This window comes from Cololabis saira, chromosome 13 (genome assembly GCF_033807715.1).
Source record: "Cololabis saira isolate AMF1-May2022 chromosome 13, fColSai1.1, whole genome shotgun sequence".
Taxonomy (NCBI): domain Eukaryota; kingdom Metazoa; phylum Chordata; class Actinopteri; order Beloniformes; family Belonidae; genus Cololabis; species Cololabis saira.
In genome coordinates this window covers 26,910,899-26,932,363 of record NC_084599.1, presented here as the reverse complement: position 1 = coordinate 26,932,363, position 21,465 = coordinate 26,910,899, and the positions used below count along the sequence as shown (strand labels likewise).

The 21,465-nt window shown below is 38.3% G+C and overlaps 1 protein-coding gene across 1 annotated transcript; it reads left to right on the top strand.

The window, feature by feature from the left end:
- Window positions 1–6,115: 6,115 nt before the first annotated feature.
- Window positions 6,116–8,626, top strand: srek1ip1 (SREK1-interacting protein 1). Its single transcript, XM_061737184.1, has 5 exons — window positions 6,116–6,245; window positions 6,635–6,682; window positions 7,356–7,514; window positions 7,668–7,737; window positions 7,883–8,626. Exons 1-5 carry the CDS (start codon window positions 6,233–6,235, stop codon window positions 8,106–8,108), a joined length of 516 nt encoding a protein of 171 aa, XP_061593168.1. The 5' UTR covers window positions 6,116–6,232; the 3' UTR covers window positions 8,109–8,626.
- Window positions 8,627–21,465: the final 12,839 nt, after the last annotated feature.

Sequence of the window (21,465 nt, the reverse complement as noted above, 5' to 3'; positions counted from 1 at the left end):
CTGTTGGGGAGTCGATCCCACACCGCCAGAACAAAGGTCAATGGAACTGATTCCAGTGCCCGCCAGCCAGACCTCTTGTGGAGCCTTGGGTGTCTAGATTGATAAGACACGGAGTCCTACATATCAGCAGAGAGATGATACACTACATCTTTAAACCCATAAACCGATAAATAATTAGTGCACACAAAAAAAAACAACAAGTCTTGACCTTTTGCCTTCCACCGCCTGGTTTTTATGAGACGAAAGTGCTGTGACATTATTCACACTTCTTCAGAACACCCATAAGAAGCCTTTGGTAAAAGTTATGTCTATTAAGATAAGAATAGAAATAATAATGTCCTTCACTGGTATTTTCGTTATGATGACAAACAACTTAAAGTTCAAAGATTTTGTTTGTGTAAATCATTAAGCAAGGGAGTCAATGTATTGCAAAAGATGTGACTGTAAATTAGTCTCAGGCTGTGTGCAGACTCCCACAAAGACTGACATTTATAGATTGGAACCATATGTCCACCACTTAGAAACAAGGCTAAAAAGAACTCACATGCACTTTCTCTGAACGCTTTTTTTTTAAATTCAATACCTAGAGTTTTATGCTTTTTATCCCCTACTGCATACACATACCCCTGATAAATGTTACTATTGTATATATCTGCTGTTCAAAAGAACGTCAAATGGTAACTTTTTGATGGTGAAACTGAAGTGTGTGTAGAAAGGCAGACTCATTTGCCAAGGTACATTACTGGGGGATCTGTCTTCATGCCAAGGAAAGTAGCAAGTCAGTAATTGAAATGTTTAAATCATTTGAAAAGTTTAAGGTTTGGATGAAGCCAAACGTGGTTAGAGGAGGTGAATATAAGCGAGAGTATAATGTTCTTCTAAAGTCACAGATATCTAACCATGTGTGTGTGTGTGTGTGTGTGTGTGTGTGTGTGTGTGTGTGTGTGTGTGTGTGTGTGTGCGTGTGTGTGTGTGTGTGTGTGTGTGTGTGTGTGTGTGTGTGTGTGTGTGTGTGTGTGTGTGTGTGTTTGCTTACAAACATGCCTCTCACTCTGTGATGCCATGCAATTGTGTTATGTCTGATTTTGGACCAAGTCATAACAAAAAAAAAAAAGAATTACAGTAATTCTTATTTATAGACATTGTCTGTAGATCCACTTTTACAGCATGCATTGAAGAATATATTGCAATTGACATCACGTCATAAAAAAATGCTTTCATGGGCTTATGGTGACCACATCAAATCCTTGCTCGTGTTTGTTGTTTCTTCAAACGTTTTTTTTTTTTTTGCTGCCTTTGCAAAGCCACAAACACAAAATTCTGACTCACCTGCACAGCCACATCCATTGAGAAGAAGTGCGATCATAAAAAGTTTCATATTCCTTCCAAGCCCTAAAACCTCTTCAGATGTCAAAATTATTTCTCTTTTTTTCACCACGGTTATGGCTTTCTTTGCTAAGAAAGTGGAAAACTTGCTGCTCTACTTCTTCTGCTTCTCACACGTTCTTAGAACTCTAAACATAAAGCCATTACACTCTGCCTCTTATAAATCGTCCTGCACCAGTGGCTGGTGAACTTCCTCTGCTCCAAGATGTCCAGAGAAATAATAAATATCTGATGTAGAACAAAAAATAAATATATATTTCCTCCAACCACTATTATTTTGGAGTCTTGGTTTGAATCTTTGTGTTTGGGGTAGAGGCAAAGGAAAATGTGGTAACAAACCGTCACCGTTTCTTTTCTTTTTTTACCAGTTTGCGTCAGAAATACCCATCAAATCAGAAAGCGAGCTTGTTGCCCCTTCTACACAGCCCATCTTTTCCCAGATGAAAGTGTGTTCCTCTCTCTGTCCTTTGACGGATCATTTCCGTCAGCATATCACATGTTCAGCCTTTACAGTTTGCTGCAAAAAACATTTGAGTTGTTTTCGTGGACTTAAAGTGGGACAAAGGGTGTAAAGAATGCAGGAAAATAAACAAATCTGGAGACTCCGGATTATGCACAGTAAAAAAAGGAGAAAAACTGAGAAACTGCAGTGCATTCATGTTTTCGATGGGAGAAGTTTTAATAACACGTTCTCCAATGTTCTAAACGCCTTCCACATCAAGCCTCGCTGCAGTCTTCACCACAGACGCACAGGTAGATTTAGGGTTTGAGAACAACAGAAAAGAAGGGAGAGTGAAGACCAGAGGGGCAGGAGGGAGAGCAGCACCACTCTCACCACATCAATCAAATTAAATCAATATTGCTGCTACCTCCCTCTCATTGCAAGAAACAATAATCAAAGAACAATGTGCAAAAAGATTCACAATTCAGATTTTATTAAGACTGGAGGTAAGTAAATGAATTCCATGAAGATGGGTGGTAAAATACAGAGTCCTTTTTAGTGTGGTAGAAATCACACAAGTTTAGTGTCTTGCTCTTCATATTTTGTGTTTGTCCTTTTGAGAGGAAGCCAAAAAGAGTTCCCATTTCCTCCACGGCCACCCAAGAATGATGCCTGCGCCTGTGGGAGGAACGTGGTGTCAGGTGGTGAAGTCAGGAGACTCAGCGACTGGCGCTTGAGGTCAGACATAGGTTTATTTTCCTAGCAGAGCCTCGGTCCAAAAACATCCCGTGCAATGTCCTCGGTGTCCTCCAGGTGCTGACCAGCCAGAGCGTGTCAACAGACACACGGCCGCTGTGAGATGGACAGCTTGTTTCGTTCAACACGTTCTGAGGCATTCATTTCCATTTACAAAATTACCATTTAGGTTACACACCCCGGCATGGATTACCAGTAATGCATGTGGCTGACATTTCATACCAGCCACACTGGACCACCCAGGAAATAGTATGAACAGCTGATAAAGTTGTATTTCAACTACATTTTAAGTGCCCCACTAGTTTCATCAGTGACTTTTAAAAGCTGCAACACCAGCCTTTTATTTTTCTTCTGCTCAGTCACCAATTGTCTTGTCAACATGAAAATGCTGTATTGAAGATTTTGATGATGGGATTACGTGACTGTCCTTTGCCCAGTTCACCACTGGAATTTCCTTTTGTAGTATAGAGTTGTGCCTTAAAAACCTTGAGCTGGCATTAGTATTGCTTTGTTAGTGATCTAAAAAATCAAATCAAATGAAAATAAATCAGTATCTTTTTTACAAGTGAAAATGTTTTTAAAGACGGCCATAATCCTCGTAGAATGCTGACACATTATTACACCTAAATGAAGCCCAAGAGTCAAGATATCAAGATTTGTTTTATTATCTATTTTCTATTTTCTCAGGCCTTCAAGCTTAATTATTCTGTTACCCTCAGCTCGACTCTCCACATGCTTGTTGGGGTAATATAAACTTGGTGAGAACAACATTCTGGCTTGGAAAAAGGTTTCAAAGAACCACCAGTGTTTTATGTAATGCCACAGTTTGAAGCTGCATCTGTGATTTGTGCTTATTCCACAAATATGTAAACAAAGAATCGAAAATGCTGGTAAACCGGCAAGATATTGTTAACTGAATTTCCAGCGAAGTGCTCCAGGGGCGTGTAGATTATTTCGTTAGAAACATGTCGCCAAAAGTTTATCAAGTCAGTTTTTTAATGAGTTGATGATGGTGTATCTGGATGATTCATTGTGCAATTACAGTTCTACAGAACTGAGAGGCAATCTAATCACAACAGGTATGATTCTGCATTTTTTTTTGCCCTCTGTAACCTCTGCTGGTACAGTTTTTCTAGATGCATGGATTTTCTCATATCTGACTCGGTTCATAGTACTGTGGCAGCTTATTGGCCTCTAATTTCAAGCAGAGAACAGGAATCATTTCCTGCTTCCTAGAATTTAGAAAACATACACCATTAAAACAGCTATGATGGAAAAGGTCTTGAATTCCAGACTGATAAGGAAAAACATCCTCAAATGAAAGATTAAGACATATATATATATATATATAAAGAGAGAGAAAGTTTCAATACAACAATCTGCAAAAAGAATCAGTGATGAGAAATTTACGTGTAGCATCATTTGTATAGTAGGAATTATTGCAATTAAGAGGAATTTATGATTTTATTGAACAGATAAAAGTAATTGCAGTATTAATTGTGAAGGAATGTAACGTGTGTGTGTGTGTGTGTGTGTGTGTGTGTGTGTGTGTGTGTGTGTGTGTGTGTGTGTGTGTGTGTGTGTGTGTGTGTGTCACATCTATGGGCCTCACATCTGGCAACATTTATCATCTGCCAATCTGACTGGTTTCATTACATTACATTTCATTACATTCAGATTTCACAGAGGCTTTTATCCAAAGCAACTTACAACAGAGGAATGCACTAAAGCCACAGTAACATAGTCGATCACAAAGCATTCAGATAAGCTAAAATGACATACGTGCAGTTCAGGAAGTTAAAGGGAGCACCGTTTAGGAAAGAAGGTCGTTCTGTCATTTTTCAACAGTTTTATTAAAGTAGAGAGGGACGACTCCCTTCTTATGGCCACAGGTAACTTGTTCTACCATTGAGGAACAATGTGGGAGAACAGTTGCCATTGGTTTCTGTGAGACCAGTCGGTGTTCTTATGATGAGGCCAGATGCGTTGCTACTTTCTAGACCTTTTTGTAGTGATTTGATCACAAAAGCTGGAAGGTCAGCAACAGACTGTAAATACGATGGACAAACTATTAACTCACATTACTCAAGAGTGGTTTTGATGCATCATTTCTATGTGCAGTGCGCAGCCATGTTGCCCGAGAAGGAACACACCCACCGTATGTCAATCAAAGTAAGCTGTGGCTACCGCCCTCAGCCAATCCCTGCCGAAATAGTTGCCGGCAGACGTTTACAGCGGAATATGGTGTTTCACATGTTCACTTGAGGGCAAAATCAAAAATTACAGTTGCGTTTAGCCAAGGCCGAGACTGCCAGTTGTATCAGTAAGCTTGGCAGCATAACAATTACGGATAAGCCATCTTTCAATCAGTAATATTAGAAATAAATGTATAGAAAAAAATGGCTTTATAGTAAAATACAATTCACATTTCATGGATAAAAATTAAAAGGCTGCAGAACAAAATTGCTCTTTGAACCAGGCTGTAAATATGTTCATTTTTGCTCTAAAGTTGGACATTTTAACATGGGACCCAATGCCTCCAGTCGAGGAGCTGCAACAAATCTTACTTCCGCATGACACTCAACCCAGAAGTAAGATCAGTGTCTTTCATCCCAGCAGAGTTGTGCAGACCTTGACAAGTTGGTCATCAACATGTAGGACAGCAGCTCTTGAGGACCAGGAATGAAAACTACTGAGTTAGATGGCAGGCACTTGGTTAGCTAGAAGGTCAAATATTCAGAAAAACATTACACTTTTCTTTTTTTTTTTTAGATAGTAAAATACACTCTGTCTGTAACGGCTGAAAATGCAGGCAACCCAAGAGCATGACAACAAGGAGATTAGCAGAGAGTCCAAGAAGGTTTTAATCTGGTCCAAAAAACAGGCAGAGGTAAAAACGGGGGAGACAGGCAGAATAGGCCGACAAATCCAAGGGGGCAGGCAAGATCCAAGAACGGGGAAACAGGCAGGCAGAATCCGTAGGCTGGGAAATGCTGGAGAGCTAGGCAAACAAAGTAAACAATCTGGCAGAGGACATATGGAACTGGGCTGGTATATGAAGGAGGACTGACGACAAAGAAAACCAGGCAGGGAAGCACAGGTGAGAGTGAGACAATTACCTGGCTCATCAGAGTGGCAGGAACTGAAATGACAGGAGAATTAGAGATCTGATGAAAACATTCACAAACAGAGATCATCCCATGACACTGTCAAAATACATGCTTTCTGTATCACACAGAAAGCATGTATGAATATGGTTTACATCTCTGGCCTAAATTTCACATACTGAAACCTTGATACAGGCATACACCCAAACAAAGGATTGCACCCAGATGTTTAATAAATGCAGATTTCCAGATTAAAGTATCTGCAAAATGTAAAAGTTATTTAAAGCTGTTTATTTTATAATAGATCGGAAGATAGGATCAGGTTTTGTGCAGCGTATTGTTTCAAACACTCGTCCAGCTGGGGGCGACATTGCACCGGAACGCTCGTTTTCCAAACACCGGTGGTTGGGGGGTGCCGGAACCGAAGTTTCTAGAGCAAATGTTTCAGCTCGACAGTATTTTGTGAGAGGACGTCGCTTCGCGCTAAAACGGCGAGAACAAATTAGTTTTCTCCTTTTGTGACATTATCATATCAACTACGATGGCTTTACCTGGTCTGTACTTCTTCTCCGTATTTTTTACTGGTTCACTGATAGTAACATTTAGTCCAGAATTAAATAAACATATACATGCTAGCACGGGCACATCAAAGTAATGAAAAGTGACAAGATTAAAGACTTTACTCTGTTCACCATCCGCCCTTTAAAGTAGACTAAACGGTCCATATTTCTGCACAAATGCCTCTCATGTAGCGGTGGTTTCATTGGGAAAGCATGTTTTTAATGTTATTTGTGTGAAAAGGCCGGGGGATTTAACAACCACACTTGGAAGGCTTAGTATTTAGTAGTATTTAGTTGTGAAAACCTAATATTGGACAATGATTTAGTGTTACTTCAGTTATCTGGCATTCATCAATGCTTAATTTCTTAAACTTGTCTTATAGGTCCCAATAAAGACAACATCAGAGCTGGCTGTAAGAAATGTGGATATCGTAAGTAATCCTGTATCTTTCTCTGTTTGTTTGTTTTTTTTAATAATGCGTTCATTAATTAGCACCCAATATTAGGACTATCATGAATGCCCTAATAATGACGAATACATGTTGTGCAGGTGACAGCAATTAATTATTTGTCATTATCTGTTCATTTTTTTGTATTTTAAAACTCTAGCCTGGAAACTGTGAGATTTCTCTCTGCTTTTGTCCCCAAACACCAACTTTCCCACAGCTTGTGTTTCGCTTTTCTGCTAAATTAGAGACATTCAGGTCAAGATATGCTCATTCAAATGCAGTCAATCAAATTTAAGAAGTTCAGTTTCATACAAAAACTGTTTGTGCTATTAATCCACAGGAGAAAATGAGCAAACTATATACTAGATCAAATTATTTCAAACAATCAATCACATAAAATGTTAAATGATAAGAGTGATGTTGTAATAACGGTTACAGACTTTTGTTATAGTTAAAGTTGGGGGTTGTAAAACACCTTCACATTTAGCTTTTGTACAGAATGAATGAATCGATTTTATTTATATTTTAATATTGTATTTACCATATACTATCCACTTGTTAGTTTGCTTGTTATGCTTGGGTTTTCAAATTTTAAACAATGAAAATGTACTTTTTTGAAGATACCACTTAATTGAAACTCTGCATCTCTTCCCAGCCGGGCACTTAACATTTGAGTGCCGAAATTTTGTCAGAGTGGATCCCCAGAAAGACATAGTTCTGGACGTAAGCAGCACAAGCTCTGAGGAGAGTGAAGAAGACGAACCTGTTCCTCAGCTGAGTGAGAGGCTGGCACGAGCCAGGCAGCGCCGTAAAGGTTCAATTACATCTATACATTGTATAATAATGAAAAGGGCAAACTAGGACAGCTGGAATTAATGATACTAAAGAAATTGCTTAATAGTTGATAAAAGTGGTGCTGTTGATGGTCTTTGTGATTTAAAATACGCTACAATTTTGTATGTGGAAGGGTCCCATGATGATGACAGAAAGAAAAAACGCAAACAGAAGAAGAGCAAAGACAGAAAGTCAAGAAAAAGGTAATCTTATTATATTATCTTTATGTAGCAAATCTTTCATACCTTTAAGTTTTATTTCAGATTGAAACACATTTCCAGATGGGCTTGGGTTTCTTTAACACTTGTTAGTTGGCCAGATCACAGACACTTTCCCCTCTTTGGATAGATCCTCGTCATCGAGTGAAGAGGCGACTTCAAAAAAAAGAAAGAAGTCCAGCAAATCTGACTCATCAGATGAAGAGGAGAGACAGAAAAAAAAGAAGCAAAGCCACAAAAAGAAGAGCAAAAAGAACAAAAAAGAGCATGGAAAACATCACAAAAAGAGACCGAAGAAGAGAAAGCCCGAGTCATCCTCCTCTTCCACCTCCAGTGAATCTTCGGAATCTGACTGAACCAACAAACTTTGTAGATGTCACATTTTTCTTCAGCACATCATAAAAAGTGAGCTTTGGAGACTTTGTTAATAAATACAGCAGTTCATCTTGTTCCATCCCAAAGACCTTTATGCTGAAACTGATCAGTGTAAGGACACTGGATGGCGCTGGATACGGTGGGGTTTTGTAACCGCAAGACTGAGAACGTGGAAAGTCTTACTGCTGTTCTATATTTTGAAAGTAGTTTACAAAACCAAGAAACTTCCCGTAATAGCATGATTTACATTGCCTTTATGTATAACATATTTTATTTTGCATTGGACGGTTTGTATTACACAGAGGTCTCATAAGTGTCACATTTTTTTTAGAAAGCAAGAAATCCTGAATGGTTCTGGGGAGAAAAATTTCCATCCTCTTTTTCCACTTTTTTTTTCACTTAACAATCCACATCCTGTCCAGAGTCATCCACACATTTGAAGCTTTTACAGCAATCTTTAACTTTGAGGAGTCTAACTAAACCTTTTTCTCCAACTGTTTCCTGGTTTCCTTTATTGTTCATTCTGATTCCTCTGTATGCAATATATATATATATTTTTTTTTCAAACCCATGATCTATTTAGTTTTTGTCAAAATCCGTCTTAACATTCAGCACATCTGCCAGATAACTCAAAACAACTAGATTTCAGTAAAGCAGTCAACTCATGGAGTTGATGCAGTACAGGCTTGTCTCCGGCAGAGGGCAGCAACACAAAATGGGTAAAGATCCCACTCTTTCAGAAACGAGTATCCTCAGTAGACTTTTTCACAGGCAGCAAAGTGGCTCGACTTCAGTGCATTCACTTCCAGTAAGTAATCTGTGTAAAACATGTTTACTTCACATTGTAGCACTGAAACTTAAAAAAGAAAAAAACTTTCTTGTAAAAAAATGTTTCTCTAGAAGCAGAGATAAAACTAAAAAATGGAAATGAATAAAGTTTGAGCATTAAGGTTAAAGGTAGATGTAGCAATCCTTTGTAACTAAAGATAATCGAGTAGATTAGAAAGACGCATGCATCTCCAGACCTGTTGCATGTATTCCTGCTCCACCTAGTGGTCATGGTGTGAACATTCAGACGTACTGAATCACCTCAAATCACATCTTTCCTGTAATTGTTCAGTAGAAATGTTCATACAAATGGCCCTTAAAGAGGCTCTTCTCATAGACTTTTAGCTGTGGATGAATCCTAGAGGCCACAGCTATTGCACCTTCTTACCCAGACAGGGGAAGTGTTGAGGCACAATGGCTATGTGAAAAAAAGGCATTACATTTTAAATCAGCTTTTTTCTTTAGTTTTTTTCCTTTTAACCAAAACACAGCATAAATCATCTCAAACTAAGTTCAAGGGCTTCATTAGTCACAAAGAGTAACCAGCATAATCACCTTGAGCAAGATATTGCTGGCGACGGGGAAGGTGACGAGGACTGTTTCACAGGTAGAAACCTGTGACGGAGCCTGGCCTGGGGTTGCCAGCTGTGAGGGTTGAGAGATATGTGAAAATATGTGAAATAAGAATCTCTTAACATGGAGACATGAGCACCTGAGACAGATATGCATTAAGAAAAGGGTAGAAAAGGCAAGATTGAAGAGGACCCAGCTTGCCAAGGAAGCGTGAATGCAGGGAATGGAATTATGATAAGCGGTGCTCAGAGCTTCATGAGTGGTCCTCCAGCAGCCTGTGGGAGGGTTCAGAAACATCGGAGCCAGCAATTACTGTCATACTGTGTAGATTTTGACAGCGGTGGGAAATGCTGAGAAACCTGTATGACTCACAGTCTCCTTGTTTCAACTCTCAGTTGAAAGTTTTCGAATAAACATGCGATCGGCACCACCTATTGTGTGATGGATGCTCCTTTTCTAATCAGACAGGGTTTAAATGGTTTGTAGTTTAAACCGATGCTCATTCTGCTTGCTTGACTTCATCTCAACAGCCAATCCCTACTAAGCTTAGGCAGAAACAACTGGAGTTTAATCACTGTAATCATCATTCTATCTTCACAAAAAGCCATGAAACTGTTGAAGACCCATCCAGCTCAAAGGAGAAAACATGCATTTTTCAAAGCACTCACGTATTTTTTCTCTTCTTTTTTGCAATCTTGGCTTTGTGACAGGTGTTTATTAATCGACCATTGATTTCCCATCGCCTTGGGGAAGGGAGTATTTTCTTTAACATCTGCAACATTCTGCAAGGCTACATGCATGGCTGCTGATCTGAGCCAACCATTGTAATGGGTGTTATCCCTCCACTTTTATCTTTTTTGAGGTCTAGAGAGCGCTGTTCAGACGCAGCTGAAATGTGAGTGGAGACAGACAAGAAGTCAATTAAGTTCCACGCAATTCTGAATTTGAGATGTCTGAATCCAAAGAGAACTAAGAAGATGCTTTGACAATTTAAAACATGTCTATTCTCTCAGATAAGCTTCACAGGAAAAAACTTTGTATGCAGAACGTGTAGCAATAATCACCCCACAAAGCTGAACAATTTACTCAATGTAAACTCAAACCTCTTTTTAAATAAAAGAAAAAAGGCAGTTTTTGTTGTTTTTTTTAAAGCAAAGACTTGTATATGATTTTATGCTCTTGTTCTTCTGGAAGAACAAGAGAACAGAACATACAGCTTTTCTCAAATCAAAAGCTATGTTTCCAAGCAATGTGCAACACAGTGGTAAACTGAAATAAAACAAAAACTTTTGTATCAAGATTTATGTATTCATATTGTCGTACATAACGTAGGCATAATGCAGATCTCTATGAATGTTCTAGATATTTAGAAATTATATCCGAATATGCTTTTTACCGTGTTGAAAACAGAAACTTCATTGTCTAAACTTCGTAATTACACAGATGGCACAAGGACAACTTGATACAGAGGAGCAAATGAAGTCGAAGTAGTGCTGCCATGTGCAGCCGCACTGAGCAGCATATGGTGTTTGCATAAAACAATGACTTGATTTTCCTGTTTGTATCAGCTCATTGGCTTTTATTGAGCCTGTTGGGCTGCAGGAGAGAAGAGTGGAACTCCACTGAGCCATTTATATGGAAATGAGATGGTCAAAGTCATTTTTTTAGGGTTTAACTTCAGCAGAATGGTGATTCAGCCTCCACACAAACATTGTTGAGCCATTGTTGTCAAACTTAAAGCAATTTTCCTTTGTTAAGTGGCTGACCTGAGACCCTGTGATGGTGGTAAATGATCTCGCATCAACATAAGATTGCAGACTTGTTTATCCCTGCTGGTGTTTTTAGCAATTTTGGTCATCTGAGCAAATTCTAATCTTCTTCTAGCTCCCGATATCTATCTATCTATCCCTTCCCCAACCATTCAATCCTGTGCAGGTATATTAATCCAACCAGGATGGGGTCAACATCCTTCTAAAGGCGGTGCAGTGCTCTAATAATAATGTTAAATCTGGAAGAGCTGTTGAAAAAGGACAACACAACTCTGGGAATTCAAACCTGCAACCTTCGGTCACGAGTCTCTCTTCACCTTGAGATCACCACCACTACACAGCAAAGCATAATACCTTCCCAGAAATAAAATTAAAATCCCTTATGCAGCACTTTGTTGGGAACAGCCCAAGCTGAGAGATGGCGCCGGTTTTGCGTCTGTAACCACTGTTGAAATATTATTTCAGAGGCAAGCCGTCCCTGCATCTTGGAGCAGGGTGAACAGAACCCTTGAAAAAAGCATCTGGGCCAAGGGGCAGGTTGGAGGCTATACATTTGCTACCAATTTAGTTCTTGCATCTTAGATTTCGCTCCTCTCTTCCTCTCCTGGCCCTGAAACCAGGCTTAAGTAGTAAATGACCTGTAGGATAAATAGACAGCAGGCTACATGACCCCAGCCATCAAAAACGGAGGCTGTAATAAATACTACATCGCTTTACAGGAAGCATGTTCAACATTCTCCCAAAACCTGCAGGGAAAGAAAACGACGGGGTGAACGAGGTGAGTTTCTGTGCACCACTTTCTCTTTGGTCAACCCCCTTTTTTTTCTTCTTCTTTTTACTGAGGTCTGTTATTACCGGGCTAGTTCCCGGGTTCCTATTCAGAGTAAGGCTTGTTCATACAAACCTTGAGGTTTTGATGCATCGCTGGACTGACTGGGTGGTTTTCACCGGGGAATTAACACTGGGTCACATTGGATCATGATCAATAGGCCCTCTACTGCTAACCTGTGTTAGATCAGGCTGCTTATGGAGGTGGTAGCAGTGAGGGCAAGTTTCCCGGCTCCGGGATGTAAAAGCTCTGATCGTGTAAATTTCAGGGCCTCTCTCGTGCTTTCCTTTTTCAAGATGAATCTTGATGAGATTGTGAATGTCTTTGATGAAACTCTGAGAGCAGGAAGACACACAAAACCTGAGAAATTATTTAATAGTGAAAATTACAGAATCATTTTGCAAAAAGAAGAGGAGGTAATGGGATTCATTGTCATTTTTTTTGTCATTATTCAATGCAGCACCTAAGAGTTAGAAATGAGAGCAAATTAGAGTCAACAAGACTGTGAGCTTTTCACAAGTGATTCCAGAGTGAGTGATTCTGAATAAATGAAAAATAGCACAAAAAATGGAAGAACTTTGGTTCTAAGATTTATTTCAATGATAAAAAGCATAAAACTATGGTAAAATCCTTTGCAAAAAACTGACCAAATATTTCCCTTCGGTCCGTAAACAAACTCACCAATAAGAAGACTGATGTTTGCCTTCAGCTGCACTGCAGGTCCTGAAAGTGAAGCTGGACTTAAAGTACAAGTGTTTTGTCCAATTAGCTGCAACGGTTTGCGAGTCTTTTCGTCGTAAGTAACCACTAGTGGGTAGCTCAAAGAAGCAAATGTATCTGCATCAAGGTCCACGTAAAATATCCAGTTTTACAGCAGAAAAAAACCAATTAGCATTAATATTTATAGAACCTGGTGCCATGCCTAAATTTCACTTTCATGACAACATTAAAGATGGTGAATTTTCATGTACTTTATAAGCAAAATTATATAAAGCCACAAATGTATGAATGATTAACGGGGGTTTCTCATTGGAGATTGGTCAAAGTGCCAGCGTCCTTGTTTCAGCTTCAGCAGTAATCACTTCAGTTGTTGTTTAACATCTGAATAGATGGACACATTTGATCAGAATGACTGAAAGGTACAATTAGTTAACATCATATGTTACGATAAGCTAAGGTAAAATAGCTAGCTTGTGGTAAGGCAGGTATGGTGGACAGCAAGCCACTGCTAAACTTGCTCCCTCCATCCATTCGTGCATTTTTGGATTTACAACCATTGTTTTGTCCAGAGCCTTGAGAACTGAGCTCCAAGCCAAGTCTCCAGAAACCTATGGGTGCCATCAATGAGGGGTTTTCCAGGTTATTTTATATAGTCTATGCCCACCCTTTCTCTTTTATTAAGCTTTTTACTCCTGTGCAAAGTGTTGAGATTCATTCTCCTTTTGTTGAAATTGAATTTCATGAAATTCATTTATAAAAATAAAGTTGTGTCTTAGTTAGCGGGTTAACTGACAAAAAAACACTCTCAAGTACTAGAGAACAAGCCCCGTAAATCTTTTTGCATTTCTTTTGTACATGTGGCTGCTTTCGACATCTGTATTTCTTGCTCTTCTTCAATCGGTCCCCACAAAAGGTCCAGAAGATGGCAGGAGTTGCACTGCTGACAAGTCACTACCAGAAAAGAAAATTACGCCAGACTCAACTGCTTCAGCAGCAAAACCTCGATCCTCCACTTCAGCTCAAATAACGATAGTAATTTTACATGTCCCCAACATCAGACACATGTGGCTTTTTCAAAGACCAATGACATGGTGTCATCTCTGTGTCGGGCACATCTGCTCACTCTTACTCTGGTTTTAGTGTTCTTTCCACTGCAAATTTATGTGGAAAATGTTTTGGGTCTTTGTTCTGTAGGGGGGGGATTGTCCCATTGGTGGACAGAGACATCAAACAGCCTTGATGGGCACACAGTGGCTTGAACATGATTGAGATGGTTATTTTTTCTTCTGCTCTGTTGTCATAATTATCATAAGACACAAAAAAAGAAATCTGGTATAGATGAAATCGCTTGTTGTTTTTTTTTTTTTTACTCACCATGGTATCTCCATCTGGTACATCTGTTCTGTCTTTTCACTGGTTACTTCATCCAAGCTTGAAGGTATTTAGGCTGGGTTTAGAGTCTAAGCTCTTAGAATGCTTGTCATTAATCCTTTTCAAAATGTCTTGAAGATGTCTTGTGTAGTCAACGTCTTGATGTGTCAGGGCCCTTTTGGCAGCATCATGGGCAATGAAATATTCAGCAGGTGATTTTATGTAGTGTCTGAAGGATAAATAACTTATAAAAACTTTTATATCCCTAATTTCCCATTCCCATAAAGTGCTCATTTGATGGTGTGACAAGTACATTCACCCTCTGTGTCACCATCAGTATACGAGGAACACCTGACTTTCTTCCCAGATGGTGTCTTATATGGGAGTGAAATAAATAGAGGGAGGTGATACTGAGGAGAAACATTAGAGGCATTGTAAGGGAGGAAAAAAAAGACAAATTAGTTATTAGGTTATTTATCTTTTTTGCTTTTTACAGTCTTTTTGCAATAATGTTCCACAATAACAACATTCAGAAATGGAAAAAGATTTAATGCTAACGATTTACCTCAAGGTACAGGGCTTTGCGATACACCACGTGGCAAAGCACTTTATGGTAATTTTTTCCTGCTTTTTCATGACTGTACTAAATTCTTTCTTCTTAAGTGCAGTATCTGGCTCATAAACTGCCCGAGTTCTCAAGGCAAAACGAGCAGACTCTGTAATTGTCTAAGCGGTCGGGTGTGTATAGGAAGGAGGCTAATTAAGCAGTTGGAGTGAAGTAAATTCTGTGTGGGTGTCTTTTAGTATGGGGTTGTTTGTTAATGTCCGATTCAAAGGATCATTTATTCCATGGGCCTACGATTAGCTTGGCTTTCAATTTTAAACTTCAATAGAGTTTAATATTCTGGGAATTAATAGGCAAATTCTGGGCTAATAGCTTTTTTTTTTCTTTGCAATATTGCAGCAAACAGCTCTGCTGGAAGATAGCCATTATGGGAACCTGTCAGACAGAGAGAAACTTCTGTCTTCATTTCAGCAGGCGGTGGCTTTTCTGAACTGCAGCTTAGAGCAAAAGAAAAATAAAATCTTACAGAAAGGCACGGCTCTTATATTCTGTTTCCTGAACTCAGAGGTACATCACAACCTGAAATATGTCAAGATATGGGGGTTATTATAGACATAGAATATTATCAATGTATAGTAACCAGAGCAAACACAAAAAAAAAAGAAAAGTCAAATAGGGATGTACTTACTGTAGTAGCAACACAAATACTTGTTTATATGACACAATCTTCATCAGCACATGAGATTTAAGAACCAGCTGATCTTTTTTTTCTTGACGAGTGGATCTAAGAGGAATTGAAGTCCACTAAAAGATGAGTTTGGAGTGAATATTTTTAAGTCTATAGGGATTGCCTCTTGAACAGAATAAAATTCCAAAAGGGAAGGACTCTGCCAATAAAAGACTTGAATTTGAGGATTGATGTTGGAGACCAGTTTAAGGTATGTTAGGCATGTTAGGCATGATACAATAAAAGACAAAGATGGAATAACTGCACAGACATGGTTATATTATCTAATAATATGTTACAGGAGCCCGATATTGATTTTTTTTTAAAGTACTGAAGTAGCTGTCTTGAAAATGTATTCATTCATTTTCTTGAATGTATGGTTCAGTAAATTTGCAAAATTACTGATATCAAAGGATAGACGGAGTCATAAGGCAGGGGATTTGTGTACTGTGCAAGTAACTTATGATAACTTGTACATTTATTTATTTTTTTTATTTTATTTGAGAGGGACCATGTGTAATTAAAAACATAAATGTAAACATTTGATGCATTGCTCCAGAGTTAGCCTTAGGCTAATTTGCATCTGCAGTCCCTTGTTCAGAGATCAAATTGGTGGTTATGGAAGTCATATCCAACTGAAAGTAGAGGATACATCATTCTGATGAAAGTCAAACCTTTTAAACTGAACGGTGAAAAAATATGTACTCTGCGTGTTCACAGAAGATGATGGCCTAAACCTCAGGACTAATGTGTATAAGATGCTCTGGACTTGAAAGTCCATGGTGTTCAACAAGTTTAGATGCAGCAAAGACAGTATATTAGAGTATTTAAATCTGAATCCACACTGGCCCTATGACAATATTACAGCTGGATAGATGCACACATGCTTATGATGAGCTGTATTTGTAATAATTTCCTTTTTAACATGTGTATACCTGACAGTCTATGAAAACAAATGAAAGTTGAGGCCTCCTTTCCTGTAACGTTATTGATTTTGACCTTTCCCGCTAAAGAGTGATCCATTTAAACGTGCAATGCCCTCTACTAAACCACTATTATAATTTCTAATAAAAACTAACAGTGATTGTACCAGATTTATTTAGATAAGAAACAGCAATTTTACCACTTTTTGCCTGGGTAGTTCTTCGGAAAGACTTTGCTTATTCACTTTTGAGAGCTTTTTCGCAACCTTGATTGAGGCTTTTGATCACAGAAATAAGAAGCAGGAAGGCTGTGAAGTGGCACAGCCCTCACATTACTTGTGTAAGGTTTCTAATTGCCACTCTCACCCACTAGAGCGATATTGTCATTTTTCATTCATGACTTCAAACAAACCATTTGTAAAAACTGGTAAGGAGCATAGCCACAGAGACGGCGGTAACCAGAGATGTTTTCTCAGTAATTCCCTCTTGGACTTGGATATAACCAATCCTGCAGTGAATGGGAACAGCAGTTCACAGCAAAAGTGAAAAAAAGGTAAAGGAAAAGTAAAAGAGACGGATTCTACAATGAGTGGGAAAAGACATCATGAAACGCTGGCGGTACACGGAATAAGAAAGAAATAGGTGTTTAGAATAGGCTTTAAATGTGATATGAGGCATGCTAAGTGTTTAAATACAAGAGATGACAAATAGATTAATCAAGGTCCTGGTTCTATAACATAAAGAATTATATTCCTCTGAATAAAATCCAATTTTATCATTCACATGTGCCGGTATCATAAATGTTTTTTTATACAGAACAAGACCAGTGTCATAATCCTCACTCAAAAGAGCAAAATACTGTTCACTACTCACCAAATGTTTCAAATATTATTTCTTTACTTTGTTATACAATACCAAAAGTAATTAGTTATATTTTGTGTTACATCACTTCCTGCTTCGTCAGATGAAATTGATAAATATAATTTTATATATTAAGCTTATATACTAAATACTTTTAACTTTTAGGTTAGCAGATTTTTTCAGATATTACATTACTTGATTCAAGTTTGATTTACAATTATTTCAAATGTTCTCATCCAATTATTATTTGCATTAGTTAGTAGACTGCATTGTCCTGTTTGTTAAAATACGTTAAAATATGTATATTTTCAATTTTTTTTTTAGGGCACCGGTTAACAGGTTCACATGACGCTCCACATTGGCTTTGGTTAAAAATGATACGTTCTCTGTGAACCAGGAATAATTGCTTAAAACTTTAAACTCATCAATGAGCTGATTGTGTGGCTGAAAGTTAACCCTGAAAATAATGCTGTTTATTCTGTTTTATTCAGCGTTTTGGAATGAAAACATAATGAGCACACAATCTTAGGTTGTATTTTAACATTCTGTCTGCTGTTTTTGTTAACAGCAGCTACATTTTCAGCAGCTGGTGTTTTATGTACAGCAGCTGTTGTTTTTATAAAGTTTGATTTACAGTATGAACTGATGTAATTCTCCCTTTTCTACTCTGCTCCCTTCACCATAAATTCAGGAACTGTGGTGGGATAGAAACTGCGAGAAAATGAAAAAAAAGCCAGGTGGCAGGATTGAATAAAAGCATTGATGTAATGAATAATTGTGTGTGTGTTTGTGTGTGTAGGGGGCCAAATTTGCAAGACCAAGGCAAGTAAAACGAACAAAGATGAAGAAAGAACAATGGTTTTAAAATAAAACAGGAAGTGAAGCAAAATATACATAACACTAGCATAACATCAAAAGTCTGGAAACTGTAATTAAACGTATTTCTTTAAACTGCAAACTTTTTCAAAACTGTAATGGAAACATGACTACTGCACCATGGCCAACAAAAGCCTAAAACAGTAAAGGGCGCCTTCCGGCCACATGGGGTTGGTAATAAAAACGTTTAACATATGCTCACCAACCAATTTAGTAGGTACACCTGGTATACCTAACAACGTGGCTGGTGAGTATACATTAAATGGGCGGAAAAGAGTCCAAAACTGGTTGAGGTGGATGATGTCTGGGTCATAATTTTGAAAAGTGTAGACTTCCGCACGGCGTGCTGACATTACGTGACTAGCGCGTGACGACACTCACAGAGCACACATAGAATTAGAATTGAATAGATCTGCTCCTATGGATCGGCCCATTGTTACCGATACCCGATCTAGAGTTTTTTTCAATATTGATCCCGAAACAAAAATACAAATATCGGATTGGTGCATCCCTAATAGTGATGTTTATTTTTCCATATGAAATTAAAATGTATTCTATTCATTTCTTTTTATAATCCTTGGTGGGATTGCAAGAGAGTATGCTGGATAGATTAACCTGGATAATGATTCAATTTTGGTTAACAATTTTGTACCAAACAACGTTAAGCCCCTTTGCAGCCAAAGAATTGAATATTGAATATGAATTGAATATTCTCTTTTTGGGGGGACCTGGAGGGAGGGCAGTGGCCAGGAGTGCGAGGGCCCGATCAACGCTGCTTGCAGCTTTAATTTAGGATTTGAAGTTTTTTATCATCTCAATCCCTTTGTTAATGCCTTTTTTGCTATATTTAGCCTTCTAACTTAATGGTAATTTGTCGATGGTGTACTCTGGTGTTATAAAGGAACTGTTGTGTCGGACGGGAAGGGAACAAAAAGAACAAATATTCTAGCACTGGCATGGCAGCACCTGTGTCCAACTGGACTCTCAGCAGTCTGACCAGCACTGATGCAGCTGGACCCTCCTATGGGATTTCTTGCTTGTGTTGTTCTCTCAGATGTAAGTTGCTTTGGATAAAAGCGCCTGCTAAATGACAGTAGTAGTAGTAGCAGTAGTAACCAAATGAGCTTAGGTCACCGTCTAACCACCCAGCAACCCTGAACACAATGAAACTTGTACAGCAAATTAACAGAGTTAAAAAAAAAAAAAACACCAACAGGAGTTTGCCTATTAATTTGTCTGCATTGTTCATCTTTATTTTGTGCCTCCACTTATTCCCACATACTCCATTATTCCATCTCAGTTCAACATTTGTCCTTTACACCAGACTACATGGCGCAAACTGGACAAAATAACATCACAGTTAGAGGATTATATTCTTAGAGGTAGTTGATCCAAGAACAAGATGTATTGATGATTCTGTTTTTTTTAAAGACATCAAAGTTTGGATGAAGTCACAGAAAAGCAAATTTTTTCTTTGTATTCTGATACTCCCAAAATCAGTTTAAGCAACTTCAAATTGATGATATCAATATTTTGACAACTGTAGCAGTTAGATTTTCTGAGATCATGCCGCCAGCTCATACTTTAAAGGAAGTAGAGTACTCACTGTGAGACACTTTGACGAGAAACCCTTTACTCTCGCACCCCTTCTTTGACAGATTGAATTAGATTTCAAAGCGGTGGGCTAAGGAAACATGTCCCTTTGTTCTGAGTGGACAAGCTGAGAAACTTGCATTACCTGATTTGACATTTCTCTCATCTCAGTTCAAGTGGTGGCCAAAGATCCTTGTATCAAGTTTGCTGGAAAAAGGTGACTTCAAACAGAACTAGGATGTAATTTCAGAATGGTGTTCCCATTTAGTGACACAAAAAAACAACTTACCGTAGAAATGAACTTCATTAACCTATACCTGAAAATGTCCAAGCCATCGCATTAAAACTTTGTATTTCAACCATATGGGAGAAAACCAAAACTATCAAAGCTTATCATATATTTTGTGACTAGTTCTTTCAAATGCAACCCCATTCCCCCTTTAGAAATTGTTTTTAAAAATTAGACGGCAGAACATTTACAATAGTTGTAAAACTGTTTTACCTCAGTTCAAATTCAGAGCGTTCAGAGTAAAGGCTTCACTACTGCGACCTCTTATGGTGCTGCAGGGTGTGGAAGGATTGAGGCAGAAGTCAAGGTATTTCTCCTTAGATACGCCTTAGATTGTTTTTGTTCTGCCCTTTTCAATAATAGCTGAGTCACATCTGAGGAAGTTGTGATTTATATAAAAACAGAAGCAGGCGAGGGGACGTTAAGGTCAGACACCGAGAGCAACCCTAAACAATGACTTCATCAATGGGAGGAGAAGGTGGATTTCTGGTCTATGACAATAAACGTGTGTCAGGGTGTAACTCATTGTAGAATGAGTTTGTGCAAAAAAGAAGAGGGAAAATCTTTAAAAATATACCCTTCTAAGAGATAGAAAAAGTGATTCGTAAAATTAAAAAAAACAAAAACGTGGTGTTTAATTGTATCTATTGCAAAGCTGCTGGAAAGATCAAACTATCAAAACTATTAACCACTGTTAACCTTCCGTCTACATTTGTATCTACCTTTATCAAGACAACTTCATAAGCAACACAGTGGAAGTTTTTTTTGTTTTTTTGCGTGTATGGTGCTGAAGAACAGCTCCACACTGGCCAATAGCCTTGACATGACACACTGGACTTGGTTAGTTTGAGCCTTTTGAATCTCTGCCTTGAATAAAGATTACATTAAGGTAAAAAAAAAAAAAACAACAACAAAGGATCTGTTCAAAACAGTGGATATTCAGAATGATATACAAGTTTGTAAGAATGTTCAGTAGAAATTACATAATCATAGGAATTTCCTATCTGGATAAAGGGGTACCTGGGTAAGGGGCTCACAGATGAAAACAGCAGTTTACTACCAAAATGTGAACTAATTATTCTTCTCGTAAAAGGAAGCTGAAAATAAATCTAGATGGCCCCAAAAAGGAGCAAATGTAGTTGGATTAAAGTCTTTTCACAAGCCTCTAGGCTGTAATCCAAAGAAAAGGGGCCCCTCTTTCTCCATCATAATAGCTGTTTTTATTAGTTTTAAACAAAACTCTGATACTTAAAAACAAAATGGGTTATGCTCTTTAATTCTTTTTCCTTGGTGAATGCATGTTCATAAAAGGAGATATGCATATGCAGGATTAATTAAAGCATCTTTCTCACAATAGAATTCTTAAAATCACAGACCTTCGAAAGGACCGGCAAAGCCAAATTTAAGCCAAATC